The following is a 24,930-nucleotide window of genomic DNA, read 5'->3' on the forward strand; positions in this document are numbered from 1 at the left end:
CACATGAATGATATCTCTGGATATTTTATGAACACATGAATGATATCTCTGGATATTTTATGGACACATGAATGATATCTCTAGATATTTTATGGACACATGAATGATATCTCTGGATATTTTATGGACACATGAATGATATCTCTGGATATTTTATGAACACATAAATGATATCTCTAGATATTGTATGGACACATGAATGATATCTCTAGATATTTTATGGACACATGAATGATATCTCTAGATATTTTATGGACACATGAATGATATCTCTAGATATTTTATGGACACATGAATGATATCTCTGGATATTTTATGGACACATGAATGATATCTCTAGATAATTTATGGACACATGAATGATATCTCTAGATATTTTATGGACACATGAATGATATCTCTGGATATTTTATGGACACATGAATGATATCTCTAGATATTTTATGGACACATGAATGATATCTCTGGATATTTTATGGACACATGAATGATATCTCTAGATATTTTATGGACACATGAATGATGTCTCTAGATATTTTATGGACACGTGAATGATATCTCTAGATATTTTATGGACACATGAATGATATCTCTGGATATTTTATGGACACATGAATGATATCTCTAGATATTTTATGGACACATGAATGATATCTCTAGATATTTTATGGACACATGAATAATATCTCTAGATAATTTATGGACACATGAATGATATCTCTATATATTTTATGGACACATGAATGATATCTCTGGATATTTTATGGACACATGAATGATATCTCTAGATATTTTATGGACACATGAATGATATCTCTAGATATTTTATGGACACATGAATGATATCTCTAGATAATTTATGGACACATGAATGATATCTCTAGATAATTAATGGACACATGATTGATATCTCTAGATATTTTATGGACACATGAATAATATCTCTAGATAATTTATGCACACATGAATGATATCTCTAGATAATTTATGGACACATGAATGATATCTCTAGATAATTTATGGACACATGATTGATATCTAGATAATTTATGGACACATGAATGATATCTCTAGATAATTTATGGACACATGAATGATATCTCTAGATAATTTATGGACACAAGAATGATATCTCTAGATAATTTATGGACACATAAATGATATCTCTAGATATTTTATGGACACATGAATGATATCTCTAGATATTTTACGGACACATGAATGATATCTCTGGATAATTTATGGACACAAGAATGATATCTCTAGATAATTTATGGACACATGAATGATATCTCTAGATATTTTATGGACACATGAATGATATCTCTAGATATTTTACGGACACATGAATGATATCTCTGGATAATTTATGGACACATGAATGATATCTCTAGATAATTTATGGACACATGAATGATATCTCTAGATAATTTATGGACACATGAATGATATCTCTAGATAATTTATGGACACATGAATGATATCTCTAGATATTTTATGGACACATGAATGATATCTCTGGATATTTTATGGACACATGAATGATATCTAGATATTTTATGAACACATGAATGATATCTCTAGATAATTTATGGACACATGAATGATATCTCTGGATATTTTATGGACACATGAATGATATCTTTGGATATTTTATGGACACATGAATGATATCTCTAGATATTTTATGGACACATGAATGATATCTCTGGATATTTTATGGACACATGAATGATATCTCTGGATATTTTATGAACACATGAATGATATCTCTGGATATTTTATGGACACATGAATGATATCTCTAGATAATTTATGGACACATGAATGATATCTCTAGTTATTTTATGGACACGTGAATGATATCTCTGGATATTTTATGGACACATGAATGATATCTCTAGATATTTTATGGACACATGAATGATATCTCTAGATATTTTATGGACACATGAATGATATCTCTAGATATTTTATGGACACATGAATGATATCTCTGGATATTTTATGGACACATGAATGATATCTTTGGATATTTTATGGACACATGAATGATATCTCTTGATATTTTAAGGACACATGAATGATATCTCTAGATATTTTATGGACACATGAATGATAACTCTTGATATTTTATGGACACATGAATGATATCTCTAGATATTTTATGGACACATGAATGATGTCTCTAGATATTTTATGGACACGTGAATGATATCTCTGGATATTTTATGGACACATGAATGATATCTCTGGATATTTTATGAACACATGAATGATATCTCTGGATATTTTATGGACACATGAATGATATCTCTAGATAATTTATGGACACATGAATGATATCTCTATTTATTTTATGGACACGTGAATGATATCTCTGGATATTTTATGGACACATGAATGATATCTCTAGATATTTTATGGACACATGAATGATATCTCTAGATATTTTATGGACACATGAATGATATCTCTAGATATTTTATGGACACATGAATGATATCTCTGGATATTTTATGGACACATGAATGATATCTTTGGATATTTTATGGACACATGAATGATATCTCTTGATATTTTAAGGACACATGAATGATATCTCTAGATATTTTATGGACACATGAATGATAACTCTTGATATTTTATGGACACATGAATGATATCTCTAGATATTTTATGGACACATGAATGATGTCTCTAGATATTTTATGGACACGTGAATGATATCTCTAGATATTTTATGGACACATGAATGATATCTCTGGATATTTTATGGACACATGAATGATATCTCTAGATAATTTATGGACACATGAATGATATCTCTAGATATTTTATGGACACATGAATGATATCTCTGGATATTTTATGGACACATGAATGATATCTCTAGATATTTTATGGACACATGAATGATATCTCTAGATATTTTATGAACACATGAATGATATCTCTAGATAATTTATGGACACATGAATGATATCTCTAGATAATTTATGGACACATGATTGATATCTCTAGATATTTTATGGACACATGAATGATATCTCTAGATAATTTATGCACACATGAATGATATCTCTAGATAATTTATGGACACATGAATGATATCTCTAGATAATTTATGGACACATGATTAATATCTAGATAATTTATGGACACATGAATGATATCTCTAGATATTTTATGGACACATGAATGATATCTCTAGATATTTTACGGACACATGAATGATATCTCTGGATAATTTATGGACACATGAATGATATCTCTAGATATTTTATGGACACATGAATGATATCTCTGTATATTTTATGAACACATGAATGATATCTCTAGATATTTTATGGACACATGAATGATATCTCTAGATATTTTATGGACACATGAATGATATCTCTGGATATTTTATGGACACATGAATGATATCTAGATATTTTATGAACACATGAATGATATCTCTAGATAATTTATGGACACATGAATGATATCTCTGGATATTTTATGGACACATGAATGATATCTTTGGATATTTTATGGACACATGAATGATATCTCTAAATAATTTATGGACACATGAATGATATCTCTGGATATTTTATGGACACATGAATGATATCTCTGGATATTTTATGAACACATGAATGATATCTCTAGATATTTTATGGACACATGAATGATATCTAGATATTTTATGAACACATGAATGATATCTCTAGATAATTTATGGACACATGAATGATATCTCTGGATATTTTATGGACACATGAATGATATCTTTGGATATTTTATGGACACATGAATGATATCTCTAAATATTTTATGGACACATGAATGATATCTCTGGATATTTTATGGACACATGAATGATATCTCTGGATATTTTATGAACACATGAATGATATCTCTGGATATTTTATGGACACATGAATGATATCTCTAGATATTTTATGGACACATGAATGATATCTCTGGATATTTTATGGACACATGAATGATATCTCTAGATAATTTATGGACACAAGAATGATATCTCTAGATAATTTATGGACACATGAATGATATCTCTAGATATTTTATGGACACATGAATGATATCTCTAGATATTTTACGGACACATGAATGATATCTCTGGATAATTTATGGACACATGAATGATATCTCTAGATATTTTATGGACACATGAATGATATCTCTAGATAATTTATGGACACATGAATGATATCTCTGGATATTTTATGAACACATGAATGATATCTCTAGATATTTTATGGACACAGGAATGATATCTCTAGATATTTTATGGACACATGAATGATATCTCTGGATATTTTATGGACACATGAATGATATCTAGATATTTTATGAACACATGAATGATATCTCTAGATAATTTATGGACACATGAATGATATCTCTGGATATTTTATGGACACATGAATGATATCTTTGGATATTTTATGGACACATGAATGATATCTCTAGATATTTTATGGACACATGAATGATATCTCTGGATATTTTATGGACACATGAATGATATCTCTGGATATTTTATGAACACATGAATGATATCTCTGGATATTTTATGGACACATGAATGATATCTCTAGATAATTTATGGACACATGAATGATATCTCTAGTTATTTTATGGACACGTGAATGATATCTCTGGATATTTTATGGACACATGAATGATATCTCTAGATATTTTATGGACACATGAATGATATCTCTAGATATTTTATGGACACATGAATGATATCTCTAGATATTTTATGGACACATGAATGATATCTCTGGATATTTTATGGACACATGAATGATATCTTTGGATATTTTATGGACACATGAATGATATCTCTTGATATTTTAAGGACACATGAATGATATCTCTAGATATTTTATGGACACATGAATGATAACTCTTGATATTTTATGGACACATGAATGATATCTCTAGATATTTTATGGACACATGAATGATGTCTCTAGATATTTTATGGACACGTGAATGATATCTCTAGATATTTTATGGACACATGAATTATATCTCTGGATATTTTATGGACACATGAATGATATCTCTAGATAATTTATGGACACATGAATGATATCTCTAGATATTTTATGGACACATGAATGATATCTCTGGATATTTTATGGACACATGAATGATATCTCTAGATATTTTATGGACACATGAATGATATCTCTAGATATTTTATGGACACATGAATGATATCTCTAGATAATTTATGGACACATGAATGATATCTCTAGATAATTTATGGACACATGATTGATATCTCTAGATATTTTATGGACACATGAATGATATCTCTAGATAATTTATGCACACATGAATGATATCTCTAGATAATTTATGGACACATGAATGATATCTCTAGATAATTTATGGACACATGATTAATATCTAGATAATTTATGGACACATGAATGATATCTCTAGAATATTTATGGACACATGAATGATATCTCTAGATAATTTATGGACACAAGAATGATATCTCTAGATAATTTATGGACACATGAATGATATCTCTAGATATTTTATGGACACATGAATGATATCTCTAGATATTTTACGGACACATGAATGATATCTCTGGATAATTTATGGACACATGAATGATATCTCTAGATATTTTATGGACACATGAATGATATCTCTGTATATTTTATGAACACATGAATGATATCTCTAGATATTTTATGGACACATGAATGATATCTCTAGATATTTTATGGACACATGAATGATATCTCTGGATATTTTATGGACACATGAATGATATCTAGATATTTTATGAACACATGAATGATATCTCTAGATAATTTATGGACACATGAATGATATCTCTGGATATTTTATGGACACATGAATGATATCTTTGGATATTTTATGGACACATGAATGATATCTCTAGATATTTTATGGACACATGAATGATATCTCTGGATATTTTATGGACACATGAATGATATCTCTGGATATTTTATGAACACATGAATGATATCTCTGGATATTTTATGGACACATGAATGATATCTCTAGATAATTTATGGACACATGAATGATATCTCTGGATATTTTATGGACACATGAATGATATCTCTGGATATTTTATGGACACATGAATGATATCTCTGGATATTTTATGGACACATGAATGATATCTCTAGATATTTTATGGACACATGAATGATATCTCTGGATATTTTATGGACACATGAATGATATCTTTGGATATTTTATGGACACATGAATGATATCTCTGGATATTTTAAGGACACATGAATGATATCTCTAGATATTTTATGGACACATGAATGATAACTCTTGATATTTTATGGACACATGAACGATATCTAGATATTTTATGGACACATGAATGATATCTCTGGATATTTTATGGACACATGAATGATATCTCTGGATATTTTATGGACACATGAATGATATCTCTGGATATTTTATGGACACATGAATGATATCTCTGGATATTTTATGGACACATGAATGATATCTCTGGATATTTTATGGACACATGAATGATATCTAGATATTTTATGAACACATGAATGATATCTCTAGATAATTTATGGACACATGAATGATATCTCTGGATATTTTATGGACACATGAATGATATCTTTGGATATTTTATGGACACATGAATGATATCTCTAGATATTTTATGGACACATGAATGATATCTCTGGATATTTTATGGACACATGAATGATATCTCTGGATATTTTATGAACACATGAATGATATCTCTGGATATTTTATGGACACATGAATGATATCTCTAGATAATTTATGGACACATGAATGATATCTCTGGATATTTTATGGACACATGAATGATATCTCTGGATATTTTATGGACACATGAATGATATCTCTGGATATTTTATGGACACATGAATGATATCTCTAGATATTTTATGGACACATGAATGATATCTCTGGATATTTTATGGACACATGAATGATATCTTTGGATATTTTATGGACACATGAATGATATCTCTAGATATTTTATGGACACATGAATGATATCTCTAGATATTTTATGGACACATGAATGATATCTCTAGATATTTTATGGACACATGAATGATATCTCTGGATATTTTATGGACACATGAATGATATCTTTGGATATTTTATGGACACATGAATGATATCTCTTGATATTTTAAGGACACATGAATGATATCTCTAGATATTTTATGGACACATGAATGATAACTCTTGATATTTTATGGACACATGAATGATATCTCTAGATATTTTATGGACACATGAATGATGTCTCTAGATATTTTATGGACACGTGAATGATATCTCTAGATATTTTATGGACACATGAATGATATCTCTGGATATTTTATGGACACATGAATGATATCTCTGGATATTTTATGGACACATGAATGCTATCTCTAGATATTTTATGGACACATGATTGATATCTCTGGATATCTTATGGACACATGAATGATATCTGGATATTTTATGGACACATGAATGATATCTCTGGATATTTTATGGACACATGATTGATGTCTCTGGATATTTTATGGACACATGATTGATATCTCTGGATATTTTATGGACACATGAATGATATCTCTGGATATTTTATGGACACATGAATGATATCTCTAGATAATTTATGGACACATGAATGATATCTTTGGATATTTTATGGACACATGAATGATATCTCTGGATATTTTATGGACACATGAATGATATCTCTGGATATTTTATGGACACATGAATGATATCTTTGGATATTTTATGGACACATGAATGATATCTCTAGATATTTTATGGACACATAATTGATATCTCTAGATATTTTATGGACACATGAATGATATCTCTAGATATTTTATGGACACATGAATGATATCTCTAGATATTTTATGGACACGTGAATGATATCTCTGGATATTTTATGGACACATGAATGATATCTCTAGATATTTTATGGACACATGAATGATATCTCTAGATATTTTATGGACACATGAATGATATCTCTAGATATTTTATGGACACATGAATGATATCTCTAGATATTTTATGGACACATGAATGATATCTAGATATTTTATGGACACATGATTGATATCTCTGGATATTTTATGGACACATGATTGATATCTCTGGATATTTTATGGACACATGAATGATATCTCTAGATATTTTATGGACACATGAATGATATCTCTGGATATTTTATGGACACATGAATGATATCTCTAGATATTTTATGGACACATGAATGATATATCTAGATATTTTATGGACACATGAATGATATTTGTAGATATTTTATAGACACATGAATGATATCTCCAGATATTTTATGGACACATGAATGATATCTCTGGATATTTTATGGACACATGATTGATATCTCTGGATATTTTATGGACACATGAATGATATCTCTAGATATTTTATGGACACATGATTGATATCTCTGGATATTTTATGGACACATGAATGATATCTCTGGATATTTTATGGACACATGAATGATATCTCTAGATATTTTATGGACACATGAATGATATCTCTAGATATTTTATGGACACATAAATGATATCTCTGGACATTTTATGGACACATGAATGATATCTCTGGATATTTTATGGACACATGAATGATATCTGTAGATATTTTATGGACACATGAATGATATCTCTGGATATTTTTTGGACACATGAATGATATCTCTAGATATTTTATGGACACATGAATGATATCTCTGGATATTTTATGGACACATGAATGATATCTCTAGATATTTTATGGACACATGAATGATATCTCTGGATATTTTATGGACACATGAATGATATCTCTGGATATTTTATGAACACATGAATGATATCTCTGGATATTTTATGGACACATGAATGATATCTCTAGATATTTTATGGACACATAATTGATATCTCTAGATATTTTATGGGCACATGAATGATATCTCTGGATATTTTATGGACACATGAATGCTATCTCGAGATATTTTATGGACACATGATTGATATCTCTGGATATTTTATGGACACATGAATGATATCTGGATATTTTATGGACACATGAATGATATCTCTGGATATTTTATGGACACATGATTGATATCTCTAGATATTTTATGGACACATGATTGATATCTCTGGATATTTTATGGACACATGATTGATATCTCTGGATATTTTATGGACACATGAATGATATCTCTGGATATTTTATGGACACATGATTGATATCTCTGGATATTTTATGGACACATGAATGATATCTCTGGATATTTTATGGACACATGAATGATATCTAGATATTTTATGGACACATGAATGATATCTTTGGATATTTTATGGACACATGAATGATATCTCTAGATATTTTATGGACACATGAATGATATCTCTAGATATTTTATGGACACATGAATGATATCTCTGGATATTTTATGGACACATGAATGATATCTCTACGTATTTTATGGACACATGAATGATATCTCTAGATATTTTATGGACACATGAATGATATCTCTGGATATTTTATGGACACATGAATGATATCTCTATATATTTTATGGACACATGAATGATATCTCTGGATATTTTATGGACACATGAATGATATCTCTAGATATTTTATGGACACATGAATGATATCTCTAGATATTTTATGGACACATAAATGATATCTCTAGATATTTTATGGACACATGAATTATATCTCTGGTCATTTTATGGACACATGAATGATATCTCTGGATATTTTATGGACACATGAATGATATCTGTAGATATTTTATGGACACATTAATGAAATCTCTAGATATTTTATGGACACATGAATGATATTTCTAGATATTTTATGGACACGTGAATGATATCTCTAGATATTTTATGGACACATGAATGATATCTCTGGATATTTTATGGACATATGAATGATATCTCTGGATATTTTATGGACACATGAATGATATCTCTGGATATTTTATGGACACATGAATGATATCTCTGGATATTTTATGGACACATAAATGATATCTCTAGATATTTTATGGACACATAATTGATATCTCTAGATATTTTATGGACACATGAATGATATCTCTAGATATTTTATGGACACATGAATGATATCTCTAGATATTTTATGGACACATGAATGATATCTCTGGATATTTTATGGACACATGAATGATATCTCTAGATATTTTATGGACACATGAATGATATCTCTGGATATTTTATGGACACATGAATGATATCTCTAGATATTTTATGGACACATGAATGATATCTCTAGATATTTTATGGACACATGAATGATATCTAGATATTTTATGGACACATGATTGATATCTCTGGATATTTTATGGACACATGAATGATATCTCTAGATATTTTATAGACACATGAATGATATCTCTGGATATTTTATGGACACATGAAGGATATCTCTAGATATTTTATGGACACATGAATGATATCTCTGGATATTTTATGGACACATGAATGATATCTCTAGATATTTTATGGACACATGAATGATATCTCTAGATATTTTATGGACACATGAATGATATCTAGATATTTTATGGACACATGAATGATATCTCTGGATATTTTATGGACACATGAATGGTATCGCTGGATATTTTATAGACACATGAATGATATCTCTAGATATTTTATGGACACAGGAATGATATCTCTAGATATTTTATGGACACATGAATGATATCTTTGGATATTTTATGGACACATGAATGATATCTCTAGATATTTTAGGAACACATGAATGATATCTCTAGATATTTTATGGACACATGAATGATATCTCTAGATATTTTATGGACACATGAATTATATCTCTGGATATTTTATGGACAAATGAATGATATCTGTAGATATTTTATGGACACATTAATGATATCTCTAGATATTTTATGGACACATGATTGATATCTCTGGATATTTTATGGACACATGAATGATATCTCTAGATATTTTATGGACACATGAATGATATCTCTAGATATTTTATGGACACATGAATGATATCTCTGGATATTTTATGGACACATGATTGATATCTCTAGATATTTTATGGACACATGAATGATATCTCTAGATATTTTATGGACGCATGAATGATATCTCTAGATATTTTATGGACACATGATTGATATCTCTGGATATTTTATGGACACATGGATGGTATCTCTGCATATTTTATGGACACATGAATGATATCTCTGGATATTTTATGGACACATGATTGATATCTCTAGATATTTTATGGACACATGAATGATATCTCTAGATATTTTATGGACACATGAATGATATCTCTAGATATTTTATGGACACATGAATGATATATCTAGATATTTTATGGACACATGAATGATATTTGTAGATATTTTATGGACACATGAATGATATCTCTGGATATTTTATGGACACATGAATGGTATCGCTGGATATTTTATAGACACATGAATGATATCTCTAGATATTTTATGGACACAGGAATGATATCTCTAGATATTTTATGGACACATGAATGATATCTTTGGATATTTTATGGACACATGAATGATATCTCTAGATATTTTTGGAACACATGAATGATATCTCTAGATATTTTATGGACACATGAATGATATCTTTAGATATTTTATGGACACATGAATTATATCTCTGGATATTTTATGGACAAATGAATGATATCTGTAGATATTTTATGGACACATTAATGATATCTCTAGATATTTTATGGACACATGATTGATATCTCTGGATATTTTATGGACACATGAATGATATCTCTAGATATTTTATGCACACATGAATGATATCTCTAGATATTTTATGGACACATGAATGATATCTCTGGATATTTTATGGACACATGATTGATATCTCTAGATATTTTATGGACACATGAATGATATCTCTAGATATTTTATGGACGCATGAATGATATCTCTAGATATTTTATGGACACATGATTGATATCTCTGGATATTTTATGGACACATGATTGATATCTCTGGATATTTTATGGACACGTGATTGATATCTCTTGATATTTTATAGACACATGATTGATATCTCTGGATATTTTATAACCTTGGAAATGTCTTAAATTCATTTTACCAGGCTGGGACACATTAATATTATATTAAATAGCACATTTGGTTATCAAAAAAAAACAACATGTTTTTTTTCGACCAATCAAATTGTGCTTCTGTATTTACGCTTCAGCTGCCAGTACAGCCGCTCAGCCAACTTTATATGACTATTCAGATGTTCTTTATAAGTCTATACTCTTCTACGAAGCTCAGCGATCAGGTGTATTACCACCAACCAACAGAATACCCTATCGAGGAGATTCCGCTTTAGATGACAAGGGACTTAACGGTGAAGATTTAACGGGTGGCTGGTATGATGGTGGGTGGTGATGTAGATCTTTCTATCGAAGCATTCTAATACACTTAATACTACGTTTTCAATTATATTCGTCAATCATTCATATTCGCAGCCGGTGATCACATTAAGTCAACCTACCCGATGGCGTTCAGTGTCGCGATGCTCGCATGGGGATATCTGGAATTCAAGGATGCATACGAAGAAGCCGGTGAAATACAGAATATGTTGGACTGCATCCGATGGGGGACAGACTTTCTACTGAAAGCACACACAGCGCCAAATGAATTATATGTACAGGTGTGGTTCGGTTCTTATACTGCCATCAACGGTCACAAGTTTGTTTTTTTTCTATTTAATATGAATACAACATAAATGTGTAGTCACATCGAATGTGTTTGAGTTCCAGCATGGCAGCGTTAAATGAACATGTGCATCTATAGTTTTCTGGCCAATCGAATTTAGTGATCATGGTAAATACGTACGCCTCGATAAATAAAACAACTTGATGATAATGTGCATTTGATGGCTTATTGTTAGCATCCTGGGGAATTATTGACATATGTGCATCACCTATTTCTGTTGACAACATTTCCTCATTAGACTGGTTTCGTAACGAATATAGTTTCCGTTAAAAACACTGTACTTCACGGACATCGATTTAAGATTTTTACTATTAAAGCGGGGGGGGGTCGTCACCTACGCATGCGTCATCATTGTTTACAAACAAAAGTCTACCCATGAGCCTTTGCGTACTTAGCGTGTGTTGTTATCGTCGTTTAGGGCTCAATTCCCATGCGTGCACAGGTGACGACACCAACCACCCCCCCCCACCCCACCCCCGCTTTAACAGAAATCGAAGAAACGTAATAATTTGTTACTTGTTCAACAATCAGATCGCAGAGAAACAGGTTGATCATGATTTTTGGGGTCGCCCAGAGGAAATGACAATGAACAGGACTGCATTCAAAGTCACCACGGACGCCCCTGGAAGTGACGTCGCTGGCGCGGTATCAGCTGCATTGTCTGCCGCGTCGATCATGTTCGCAGATTTAGGTAATATTTTACTGAACTATTTATCTAGTAAATTAGATTGTTTTATTGTCCATCGGATTAATGCTTGTAAATGAAGAAGAGATCATAATGATTAAAGTGCAAAGAACATCATATACTGGACAGGTATAAACCGTTACGTTTTTACATAAACTTTTCATAGCGTCACTAAATTTAAAGGGCGGTTGCCGTCGCACAGCGCGTGTTCGAATTTCGTATTAACAAACAATATGTTTTACATGCGTTGTATACGTTACTACGAGTCTCTTATCGAACAGAACGCAACGCGAGGAACACCGCTCTTTAAGGCGTGTCGTACTCTCCTGGCGAGAATTGTCAAAACATTTAACAAGTCAGTTCATTGTTAGGATTCTATTTTGTTTTTAATAGAAGTTTAATATGATTTTATTTCAAAATTATTGCAAAAGCAACAACAGTAAAGACGATGACGATTTCACGATGACGCCAAATCATTACTCTCAGCGCCCTTGTATGTCCAATTAAACTATTCTTTTTGTTTTTATTTTGCTGCATATGGTGAAACTACAGTCTGTAATTCTTGAATGGAGCATTGTAATTGTCCGACTGAATATTTTGTTTTCTGTAATGCAGATCCAGTTTATGCCAATCAACTGCTGAATCATTCCAAACAATTATTACACTTTGCTGACAAATACCGTGGATTGTACGCAGAATCTTTCCCTGACATTAGTCAAGCCATCTATATTTCGTAAGTCATACTAAGCCAACAATATCACATATTATCGAACGAAACCTTGTATACTAGTTATATTTTGTGTAATATTTATGGAAATGTGCAATAGTTCACAAAGCTTCAAAGTCTTTTGATTAGTGATTTTATTACATTTTAAAAGTTTGACAATTACCAAACAGTCACATGTTCACGTGAATAATACTATATTGTCACGTAAGTAATTTACCACCTGTCTATTGTAGAGGGACCCAATACGAGGACGAGATAGCATGGGCGGCTATTTGGTTGTATAAGGCAACTTACGAGGAAGAATATCTCAATAAAACGGAGAGTATGCTACCCACCATGAGAAAAGGACGTTCATGGGCGTTTGGATGGTCGCAGGTGGACGCAGGTGTACATGTATGTTCGATTTTTAGTTGTCGTTATATTCTTTCCCTTGTCGATCTCTCTGCACAGTACGACCTTCATACACCTAGCGCCCTCTGTCGACAACGCACACTTCGAACACAAATTCCTAATTTCCGAGTTACTATTTTTCTCACGAAATTCGATAGAGGGCGTTCTCAAAGTACCCGGATGACAGTCCACTCAACGTTCGTGGTGGGGTTGAAATTTGAGCGGCGTCTGCTGTAAGCAATATACTTAACGCCAGTGGATTCGAATGCGTCGTGGGGAACCTGAGTGTACGCCAAACTATATTCCTGGATTTGTTCACGGCATTTTCTATCCTGCGCCAGTATTTTTTTAGTTCAATAACTAGAGACACTCGTCTTTGAACCGCAGTTATACATCGATTGAAAAACGAAGACTCTGTCAGCTTCCCGAGACGAGCGCAAACGAAAACATTGAGCCAGATTTTATGGAAAATTCGCTCATTGCCGATTCCCACATTGATCTTCTTGTTCAGAATCCTTATGATGGCATTTGTTTCGAAGTTGAAGTTGAAATAACTACGGAAGGAAAAAAACGTGTGTCCATTTATGATAACTGCATCCGCTGATCGCTTGGTGAATCATATTAAATGAAACTTACACTACACAGTTACAAACACCAGAAACTATTTTAGAGTTTGATTTAATAATAAACCATGGCTTGTAAGGATTTTCCTTCATGGATCATTGCCGAATACACTCTGCCATAATGAAAATAAATTCTGTATTCTGCACATGATGAAGCTTTACGGAACGTAAATAACCATTACTATATCAAGTCGACATTCTTTCAGTCTGGCTGTTGACCAGACACTTCGATGCAACAAATATGCGAACATATCAGCTATTTCAAACAAAGGCAAAGTATGAAGGTTTTTTTTTCCAAGTTTTTACGTTACACGGATCTACCAGAGTTATCGTCGACTCACTGTGTTTTACAGTACAGACTCTTGGCGAACATTTAACTCGTTTGCTAACTCAACAAGTTCAAAAAGTTTAGCTTTACGAACATTGCTGCAAGTTATACCACGATCCTGAAGAAATTTGCGGAGTTCTGGAACTTTTTTGCTTTTCCAATCTATTGATTTAAGAACAATAAAAACAATCCCACTCAGGCTCGTCATCCGGGTATTTTGGATGCGCCCTCTAGCGGAATTCCGTAGAAAACTAACAACTCGAAAATTAGGAATTAGGTTTGCTGATAATATAAATGCGATTATAATGTGTTTTCATTGATTATAATTTGCACAAATTCGTGTGTACTGACACTGCTCTTCTTATCATGATGAGGGTGGATGACTGGAGTGTGGAAAGAATAAGTACAAATACATGTTTAATTCTGTATTACAAATTCACACAACTCTCCATATGTCAATACTATGTGTAGCTCATAAATTATTTTCTTCTGTCGAGAGTAAAACAAGAGGTACTTACACAGGTTCAGTGACGTCACATTTATAATGATCTTCGATATTTGCCGTTGGCGGCTTGTTATAGCCGACTGAAGCTGCGCCGTGTCGTATATTTGCATTCACCGTCGACCAAATGATTTTACGAGAAAATTAGTTTGTCATAGACTTACGTTGCATTGCTTCAATTACCAGACCATCTCCTGTGCGGATCTTGTTTAGTGTTTGATACGCACGTAGGTCATTCCAATACTATACCAATTCACAATTTGTGTTGTCGTCCACTAACTATAGCTTATTCAGCGACACGAAGCACTATTGTTCAAAACGCCTGAATCGTACACCATATCGTGATGCACAAGTCGTGGCTAACGAAACGCCGGCTTGTGTTTGAGTGTTTAGAATTTGTATCAATTTGTTAGGACGACGTAATCGTACAGTGAGCGGCTCATGATGTGTTACTCTGAAACAGGAGGGAGGCCACAGCGCCATTTGGCGGGTCAACCCTACACTCTAGGTTCGACCCAGTCCTTTCAGCTTTATTCCGGGTTGTCATTGTAATTCTGGAATATGCATCTCTTCCATTTCAGGTACTTTTGTACAACTTGATTGGTGACGCGACGTATCAGACAAAAATAGAGCGTTATATAGACGTGTGGTTGCCTGGTAACTCTATACTATATACACCTAAAGGACTGGCGTTTCGACATTATTGGGGGTCGCTTAGATACTCTTGTAAGTTTACACTTAAAGATAAACATAATTATATGATGAGTTTGAAATTTGAAACAAGCGATTGGTTCAATGCTATGAAGGGTAAGGTAAATCAAGGCACTTCTCCCATTCCCGACAATTCCAAACTCCGGGATACCTCATTCGTCTAACACTAGTGAATAATGCGTAGGAAGGGTAAACTACCTTTTTAAGGTTTTCGCGAGGAAATAATATACTTGATTATTCAATCACCAGTTGAATCGTATTTTTCTTGTTTTTGCATTTAAAATACAGTTTAGAAACAAAACTTCCTTTACTGTCTATCGATATTTTAGAATACATTTTCCCACTAAGATAGACTTTACCTTGTCCATATATAGTAGCTTACCTTTTACACAAATATATTTTCTAAAATTTAAATTTGTCGGAAAACCTAAGGACAAGGCAAGGGACCTGTTATCGTGTAATGTGAACTTGGTCATATCAAACGAGACATTTTCTCGTCCACAGCCTAAAACGTTATTTCATTATTTGTGTTTATTATAAGTGTACGCGTTGGGTATTTGTGATGAATTGCCGGCTTGGTCAATCCTGGTGCAATGTCGGGTCCCCGTGCAGATTTCCCTATGATTCCCGTTTTTTTTTTTTACAAATTATAATGCCCGATTTGTTTTATCGCCTTCAGCGTCTACTGCGTTCCTTGCATTGGTCGCAGCCGAAAATGGGATAAACCCCACACCGTACCGACAGTTTGCAAAAGATCAACTTGGCTATATACTGGGAGACACGGGACGTAGTTTCGTGTGTGGATTTGGGGAGAATCCCCCAGTTTATCCTCACCATCGAAGTAGGTGGGTGTAATTCTAGTCATTCATTCGCATTCAAGCAAACATACCGATATGACTGAAATATATATGCCAAGAATCGATATATTGTATAAGTTGTATGGTTGTAATGTATTCAAATTACCGAAGCTCCACTCAATTTAAAGTCGCATTCAAACTGTGTAGTATGCGCATTTATTATTGTGATCACCATGAAAGTTGATAAAAATCAGTTGGTTTTGAAACAAATCCTGAATTATTAGAAAAAATGAAGCTAACCAGTGTTGAAAGTCATGGTGTCTAATCGCCTAATTAAACATAATTCACTCAAGACTATCGAATTCAGATTTTGAATTCTATTTAAGAATTCTGTTGGATAACATTTTCCATGAAGTATATAGAATGTAAATCTCATATGGTGCTTACAAGGGTCAGTGAATCGCTTTCTGCATATCATACAGGCTGAGAAGCAACGTTAAACAATTATCATGCCGTTATTTTTTTTAATTTAAATATGATAGGCTAGTTCAATCATACTAATGAGATTGTATCCACAGCTCTTGTCCCGATTTGCCAGAACTCTGTACATGGGACGATTTCCGCAGTCCGGATCCAAATCCCCAGATATTGTATGGTGCTTTGGTAGGGGGACCCGACGAAAACGACGATTACGAAGATATCAGACCTGATTACTTCAAGAATGAGGTCACGTTGGATTACAATGCAGGAATGCAGTCTGCCGTCGCAGGTACTCGCACTTTTTATGCCATATCGTTAGGTATACGCTATTTCTGAACAAGTATGCAACGTTGTGCGCAGTTAGCACGTGCCAATGCACGTTTATAATACATAGTGTCATACATAATTAAATCGAACTAACTACCGGTACGTCTTGCGCGATACGTATCAGGTCAGTGTTGATGGGACGGGCCACCGATACTTTGTGTCAATATGAAAGCGCGGCTTGAAACGCAAATATTCAGCAATCACCGTGGTATGATCAAGGTGCGTTGTGAGTCACTGGCATACCAACGTGTTCTATGTACATGTGAAAACATTTACACTTACTGTCAATATTATCACCGTATATACCAATAAATCTAGACACATTTCGCTTGATGTGAGATGTATATGGTTCTGAAGTAATCGCAATCCTACTAGATTGTAACTCATTTTTTTTGTCTTATTCTCTATTATTTAAAGGCTTGCTGCATCTTGTTGTGACCGACCAAATGCCATTATGATGAAGCCGCCTAATATCCATGGCAACGCCATTTATAGCAGATGCCATCTAATATCACAATTAAAACTAACACTGTTTGCGTGTATGTGCTTTATCAGACTTATCAAATCTTGCTTTATCATAATACTCAACTCTTATTTTGTACGAACAACCTTAAATGGACTATCAGTATTATATAATTCGAACCGACAGCACCTTTTGTTCGTTAAATTCCGTTCTAAGAGGTGACCAATATAACAACGTTTAAATAACACTTCGCGTTAAAATCATTGCATTGTTTTTATTGATCAATAGATATCATTTTAAAATAATATGCAAATCTATAATTAGTCACAGTATAGTATAACTAGGGTACCTTGTGTATGATCTACGGTGTATCTATATATTTCACACTCAAGCGAGAGAAGAGACATGTTGGTGAACTAGCCTCGCACTGTGAGTGTTTTATTGTTTACAGTCTTTAAAATACCATTTTTTTTACAAATTAAAAAAAAATAAAAAAAACAACAAAGAACTGCAGACTTCACATCTTTATATTTTTGAGAGGGCCAGCCAAGTTTTCACATACAAAAATACACATAATATTTCTATTTAATTTATTTTATTTTATAATATTTTCACTGAATTCTTTAGAATAAATTCACCATATACAAGTTAATTTGTTGGACACTATTTCACCTTAATATTTTACAATCCATATTCTTATATTTGTATCTGTTTCAAGACATTTTATAAATGTATTTTAGAAGCATAACAATACAACGACTAGATTTAGTGTCACAGTTTGCTTCCAATTCATATTGGAATATTGTCAGCAATAATTAATAAAGCTTGTTCAGAATACTATTCATTCCCGATATCATATTCAGTGGTTAGTTCCCAGGATCTACAACAGTAAATAAATAAACAGAAGTCGTTTTGATGCCATGTTTTCAGAAGACACTGCCATATCAAATTTCAAGCTGCAGGGTGTCTAAACAATGACCCAACAACCAATAAACACATCTTCCACCCACCACCAAAATTGTAGTTACATTCAAGAAAGCAACAAATATCAGGCTGCATTCTGAAAGCAATAAGATAGCACGTTACAAACAGTCATTGCAAACATAAAATTCCCCACCTCTCCCAATACACCCTACAGCATTAATGGTTTCTATACTCATTTGCATCTATGTACACCAGCTTAGCCAATAAATGCACCTGATTCATCAAATTTTTGACCAATCACTCATTCTAATTATTGTTAAGTGAGGGTGCTATTTACTAATGAAAGGGATCATTTAAAAGAATTAAACAGATATATTATTATATATACGAATATATTTAGGTTCCGCGGAGCTGAATGTATTAATTCTTATCTGTATATAACCCAAGTTACATTTGATCTGTTGAAGAAGCTCGGGTAAAGTGAGTTGTCGCAAGTAAATTTATCTAATGGATAAATATCAGAAGAATGCGTCGACAAAAGTAAGGATTTCAACTGATAATGAAGAGTTAAATTACATGCTCGAACAGCTATACGCGAGATTTCATAAAAGCCATAAAGTACAGCCCAGAATGACGAATTATATACACTCAAATCAATAAATGTAAGATCGTTCGATATACCTCAACCAACCAACTACCTAACTAATCAACCAACCAACCTTGAAGTGATGTACAGACTCGCCACATGTGGCACCCACCGCTAAATATTACACTGAATTGACGCCCATAACTTAAAGGGCGGCAATCGTCGCGCTGCGCATGAGCGACAGTTATGTTTATAAACATTGATTTTCCCGCAATCAATGCGCTTTTATAATGGAAATCGCAAGTATGAGATTGACCTGGGTGCGACTTGCACTAATTACCGCCGGTGAATTCTTCGACACTTTCTAATCATCTAAAAAATTACGTGATCTGCGCAACAGTCAAAGTCGCCATCTTTGTTTATATGAGACCCATATATCTTGCGCATGCGTGGCACGACGACTATCGCCCTTTAACGTCTACATTAAACAAATGACGTAAAGTCGGACAGAGTTACGGAATTTGTGATATAACGTGGTAATTTTTTTATTGGCGATAAATAGCCTCTTAATCATACATGCAACAGCTCATAAAATAATGCTTGGATTATTAAAGACGGCCGATCTCAAATGAAAGATTTGACACGCGGATGGATATATAACGCACTCGTTACAAGGCCGTTGTTGACATTATAAACACGTCTTGGAATTTACCAGGCAAGTTCAAGATATTAAATGTTGTTCATATATACATTATTGCGCACTATTGAATCTAAGACCACAGTAGATATGACCTAAAGTCGGCGATACGTTTTATGTTGTACTGTAGGAAAGGAATTACACTTGAACGTGATGTGAACATTTGAAACTGAACTTTTATCAGTAAGAATCGCGGTCACAAATAGCGTAAAAATGGCATAAAATACGACTATATGATCGTTCACATCCGGAGATAGTTACTAATTACACATACCCTTATCACTCTATATAAAAGTGCCCCTAGTTTTCTACGGAGCTCTTAAGTCAGGACATTCGTTAAGGATATTCGATTTTTAGGTAAATAATACACACATAGGTTGTTAGTGCGCCCTCGTGTGACCTTAATGCGAAAGCATAAATTATAAAACTCAAGCATATTCGGAAGTTACACGATGACATATATAGGGGGGCACAGCAGAGTATACTGATTTGAGGCAACAACAACCCGGTGACATAACATGTAGCATGTTGAAACTTTCTCTGACTCTGGGTGAGTAATCTCAGTTCTCAATCGTATCTGGTAATAGTTCAATGAACCGTTTCATGTGTTAGACCACGGTTTTTCACCGTTCTGTATTCTTTTTCAGAACTATATAGAGCTTTGAATCTATTTTTTTTATCTGGTTCGCACGTAACATTTTGTCAAGAGGAAAGTATATTTTAAAATTGAAACACGGAACCTCCCGTGATAGCCAAGTTTACAGGATTATTGCAGAAAAAGACAAGGAATTGGGGTTAGATAGACCTGCAGAACATTGCCATCGAAAAGTAAAATCCTTGAAGTCAAAATCCAAGGAAGTAATTGACAATAATAACCGTAGCGGTAGGGTACGGATATGTTCAAAACACGGATCTAACTACAGAGGGCGTACTACACAAGCCTATTATAAAATTACCGGTCGACGTTTTTAATGTCGTGTGATCGCAAACGAAATACGCCGTCGTAGGGCTAATGCGAACACTGGTGTTCTCACTGGCCCCACAACGGTGTATTTCTAATCTGTGTGAACCAGGTATTTATATTGTAGAGTTTTCACGCTAAACTTTTGCATGATTTGGTGACAAGTTACATCTACAGACTTTTAACCGCCTCCTCTTCCCATTTTAAATTGTGCGTGCTTATATGCGGATACATGCGCTGTAAGAGATTATTATTATAGACATATTCCAGGTATAATGTTGTGCAAAAAAATTTTGGATTTAAAAAAAAAAAATGTTTATCTTTTATCATATTTTATTTTTCAAAACATTTTCTTGCACTCCTGTCATCTACGTATTAATTTGTATTAATTCAAACTAAACACTTGGTTGGATTCTATTCAATTTATTTGCCTGTGACATGGCCCAGTGTATCTTTAAATTTGCATACCTAATTTTGAGTTTCACTTGAGTCTGAACTATAAATTATTATCGAGATAGTGGAATTGTTGCCCTGTTTCGTGTGTATTATCTAATTTGCACAATATTATCCATATTTTAGCTTTTCCACCAGAATCTCATCCATCAAGTTTCAATGAAACAATGTACATGTGTGCTCTGGGATAAGCTTTATATGTATTTAGTTTATTACCTTATTTGCATAGATTAAACAATTTATAAGTGTTCCATATATATCTTGAGAACCACTCACCAATCAAACTTTAAGTTTGTACATAGGTGCTTTTGGATAATCATATGTTAACACTTATTTTCAAAACTAATTGTAGACTATAAAACAGTTAGCTGTACAAGGGGAAAAAACAATCTTGTTTCATTTTTTTCTTAGATATGGTAATATATGTCCTTGGTTCTTGGACATGACTCATCCGGGCATGGTTTCTGTGTGACGTAAAACAAGCATATGATCTTGACTTTTCAAAACGGCAGAACCAGATAATAATTGAATTTTTGATTATGTGCATTCAACCCTCCAGACTTTATTAAATTATATTGAAGGAAAATATGGAGATGTTGATTTCCTACAGCATAAAAGTGAACGTTTATTACATTTGCTGCAACAGCTTTATATTTTAGGGTTAGTTTCTTACAATGTTGTTGAACTAGTACAACAGGCACGTCGAGAGTTTCAAGAATTACACTATTCTTCTGTTAATGTTGGGTATTCACCATCATTATGTCAACAAGAGAACAGAAGAGGGGGACCCAGTTTCCACATTCCTGAAGAACAGCTTCGCTTTTTAGTCAACATGTGATTCAGTGTTAGACAGACTAGCAGTATGCTGTCAGTGTGTGAGTACACGGTCCGTAACTAGAAGATTAAGTGAATATAACATTTCGCTAACAAGTTTTGTTTGCAGAGCTTACTGATGAAGAGTTGAATGAAAGTATTAAAGAAATCACGGTTGACTCTCCAAACTGAGGTTACCGATGAATGTCTGGATTTCTCCTAGCCTGAAATTTTCGTGTGCAACAGAAGGGAATAAAAGAGTCTATGTGTAGGATGGATGCAAGAGGTGTTCTCACTCGTGCCCTGGAGTTTTGACTTGTTCAGAGAAGACCTTATAAAGTAAAGTCACTATTATCTTTGTGGCATATATAGATGGACATCATAAACTAATAAGGTGAATAGCATGGCATCTATTTTGTGTTATTGTCCATCTGTAGGTAATAGTACACTACTGACAACCTGCATATCATAATCAGTAAAACGGTGTCATTCACAACTTGTTTTAATGTTTTGTTTTAAAGATACACTTTATTGCTATCAAAATAAATTCACAATCTACCTGAAAAAAATATTTTGATTTATAATTCTTTAATATTTATATTGTTTTTAGGTGGAGGATGGTAACGTGGTGGCATAGATGGCTACACTGGAAAAAATATGTATGTTGTTTGCAGTGACAACAACAGAACTGAAACTGTCCTTTCATCATTTGTTGCTGCTGTAAAGCAATATGGCTTTCCGTCAAGAGTAAGATCAGACAAGGGCCTAGAAAATGTAGATGTAGCCCGATACATGTTATCACATCTGAAAGGACGCTGTAATAGAGGAAGTCATATATCTGGTAGAAGTGTGCACAACCAACGAATAGAACGGCTATGGGCAGATCTATATTTTGGATGTCTGTACATTTTTACAACATTTCTCATTACATGGAAGAGAAGCAATTGCTGGATCCAAGGAATGAAGTCCATTTATTTTGCCTACATTATATATTCATTTCGAGAATCAACAATATGCTGCACTTATTCATCAGTGGGTGGAATGCATACCCAATTTTCACAGACAGGCATCAAATCCCAAACCAGTTATGGGTCAGTGGCCTACTCTCAAATTCCAATGCAAGTGGTACTATTCTTAATGGAGTATCCCATTTTTTCCTCACATTTCACAGGATCGTGACAACTATGGTGTTGACTGGGATAGACCGCTAGTGGAAGGATCTGATTTAGACGAGGTTATTATTCCAGCAGTTCACCAATTCACTACGACACTGCTGTACTTCTTAGAGAAATTGACCCTCTATTAGAATCTGAAAACCATGGAATTGACATATATTTGGACACACTTGCTCTTGTTGAATGATTTTCATCGCATGTCTAAAAACATTTAGACATGTTTCTTTGTGCATATCATGGTAGATAAGTCAGGAGTTAGGAAGAGAAAATATGATAAGTCGATTACAATAAGTCAAAAAGATATTATATTAACCAATTTGTGTTCTATAAATACTTTTTTTTTGCTTTCGTCACAAACATGAAACAGACATGAAGCTTTTTTTTTGTATATTTATTGTTGTG

The 24,930-nt window shown here is 33.2% G+C and overlaps 1 protein-coding gene across 1 annotated transcript in view; it reads left to right on the forward strand.

Annotated features, from left to right (window-relative positions):
* The window catches only part of LOC102805932 (uncharacterized), a 31,685-nt gene extending 7,026 nt beyond the window's left edge, over nucleotides 1-24,659 (forward strand). The window contains exons 3-13 of the mRNA XM_085500603.1: nucleotides 12,360-12,545; nucleotides 12,637-12,821; nucleotides 13,418-13,577; nucleotides 14,187-14,304; nucleotides 14,532-14,691; nucleotides 16,723-16,867; nucleotides 17,532-17,697; nucleotides 18,228-18,448; nucleotides 23,200-23,374; nucleotides 23,964-24,012; nucleotides 24,525-24,659. Of these exons, the coding sequence (XP_085356729.1) occupies nucleotides 12,360-12,545; nucleotides 12,637-12,821; nucleotides 13,418-13,577; nucleotides 14,187-14,304; nucleotides 14,532-14,691; nucleotides 16,723-16,867; nucleotides 17,532-17,697; nucleotides 18,228-18,448; nucleotides 23,200-23,374; nucleotides 23,964-24,012; nucleotides 24,525-24,659 (1,700 nt within the window). The remainder of the gene's footprint in view (nucleotides 1-12,359; nucleotides 12,546-12,636; nucleotides 12,822-13,417; nucleotides 13,578-14,186; nucleotides 14,305-14,531; nucleotides 14,692-16,722; nucleotides 16,868-17,531; nucleotides 17,698-18,227; nucleotides 18,449-23,199; nucleotides 23,375-23,963; nucleotides 24,013-24,524) is intronic.
* The last annotated feature ends 271 nt before the right edge of the window (nucleotides 24,660-24,930 follow it).

The sequence above is a fragment of the Saccoglossus kowalevskii genome, chromosome 6 (assembly GCF_978046115.1).
Source record: "Saccoglossus kowalevskii chromosome 6, keSacKowa6.1, whole genome shotgun sequence".
NCBI classification, from domain to species: Eukaryota; Metazoa; Hemichordata; class Enteropneusta; family Harrimaniidae; genus Saccoglossus; species Saccoglossus kowalevskii.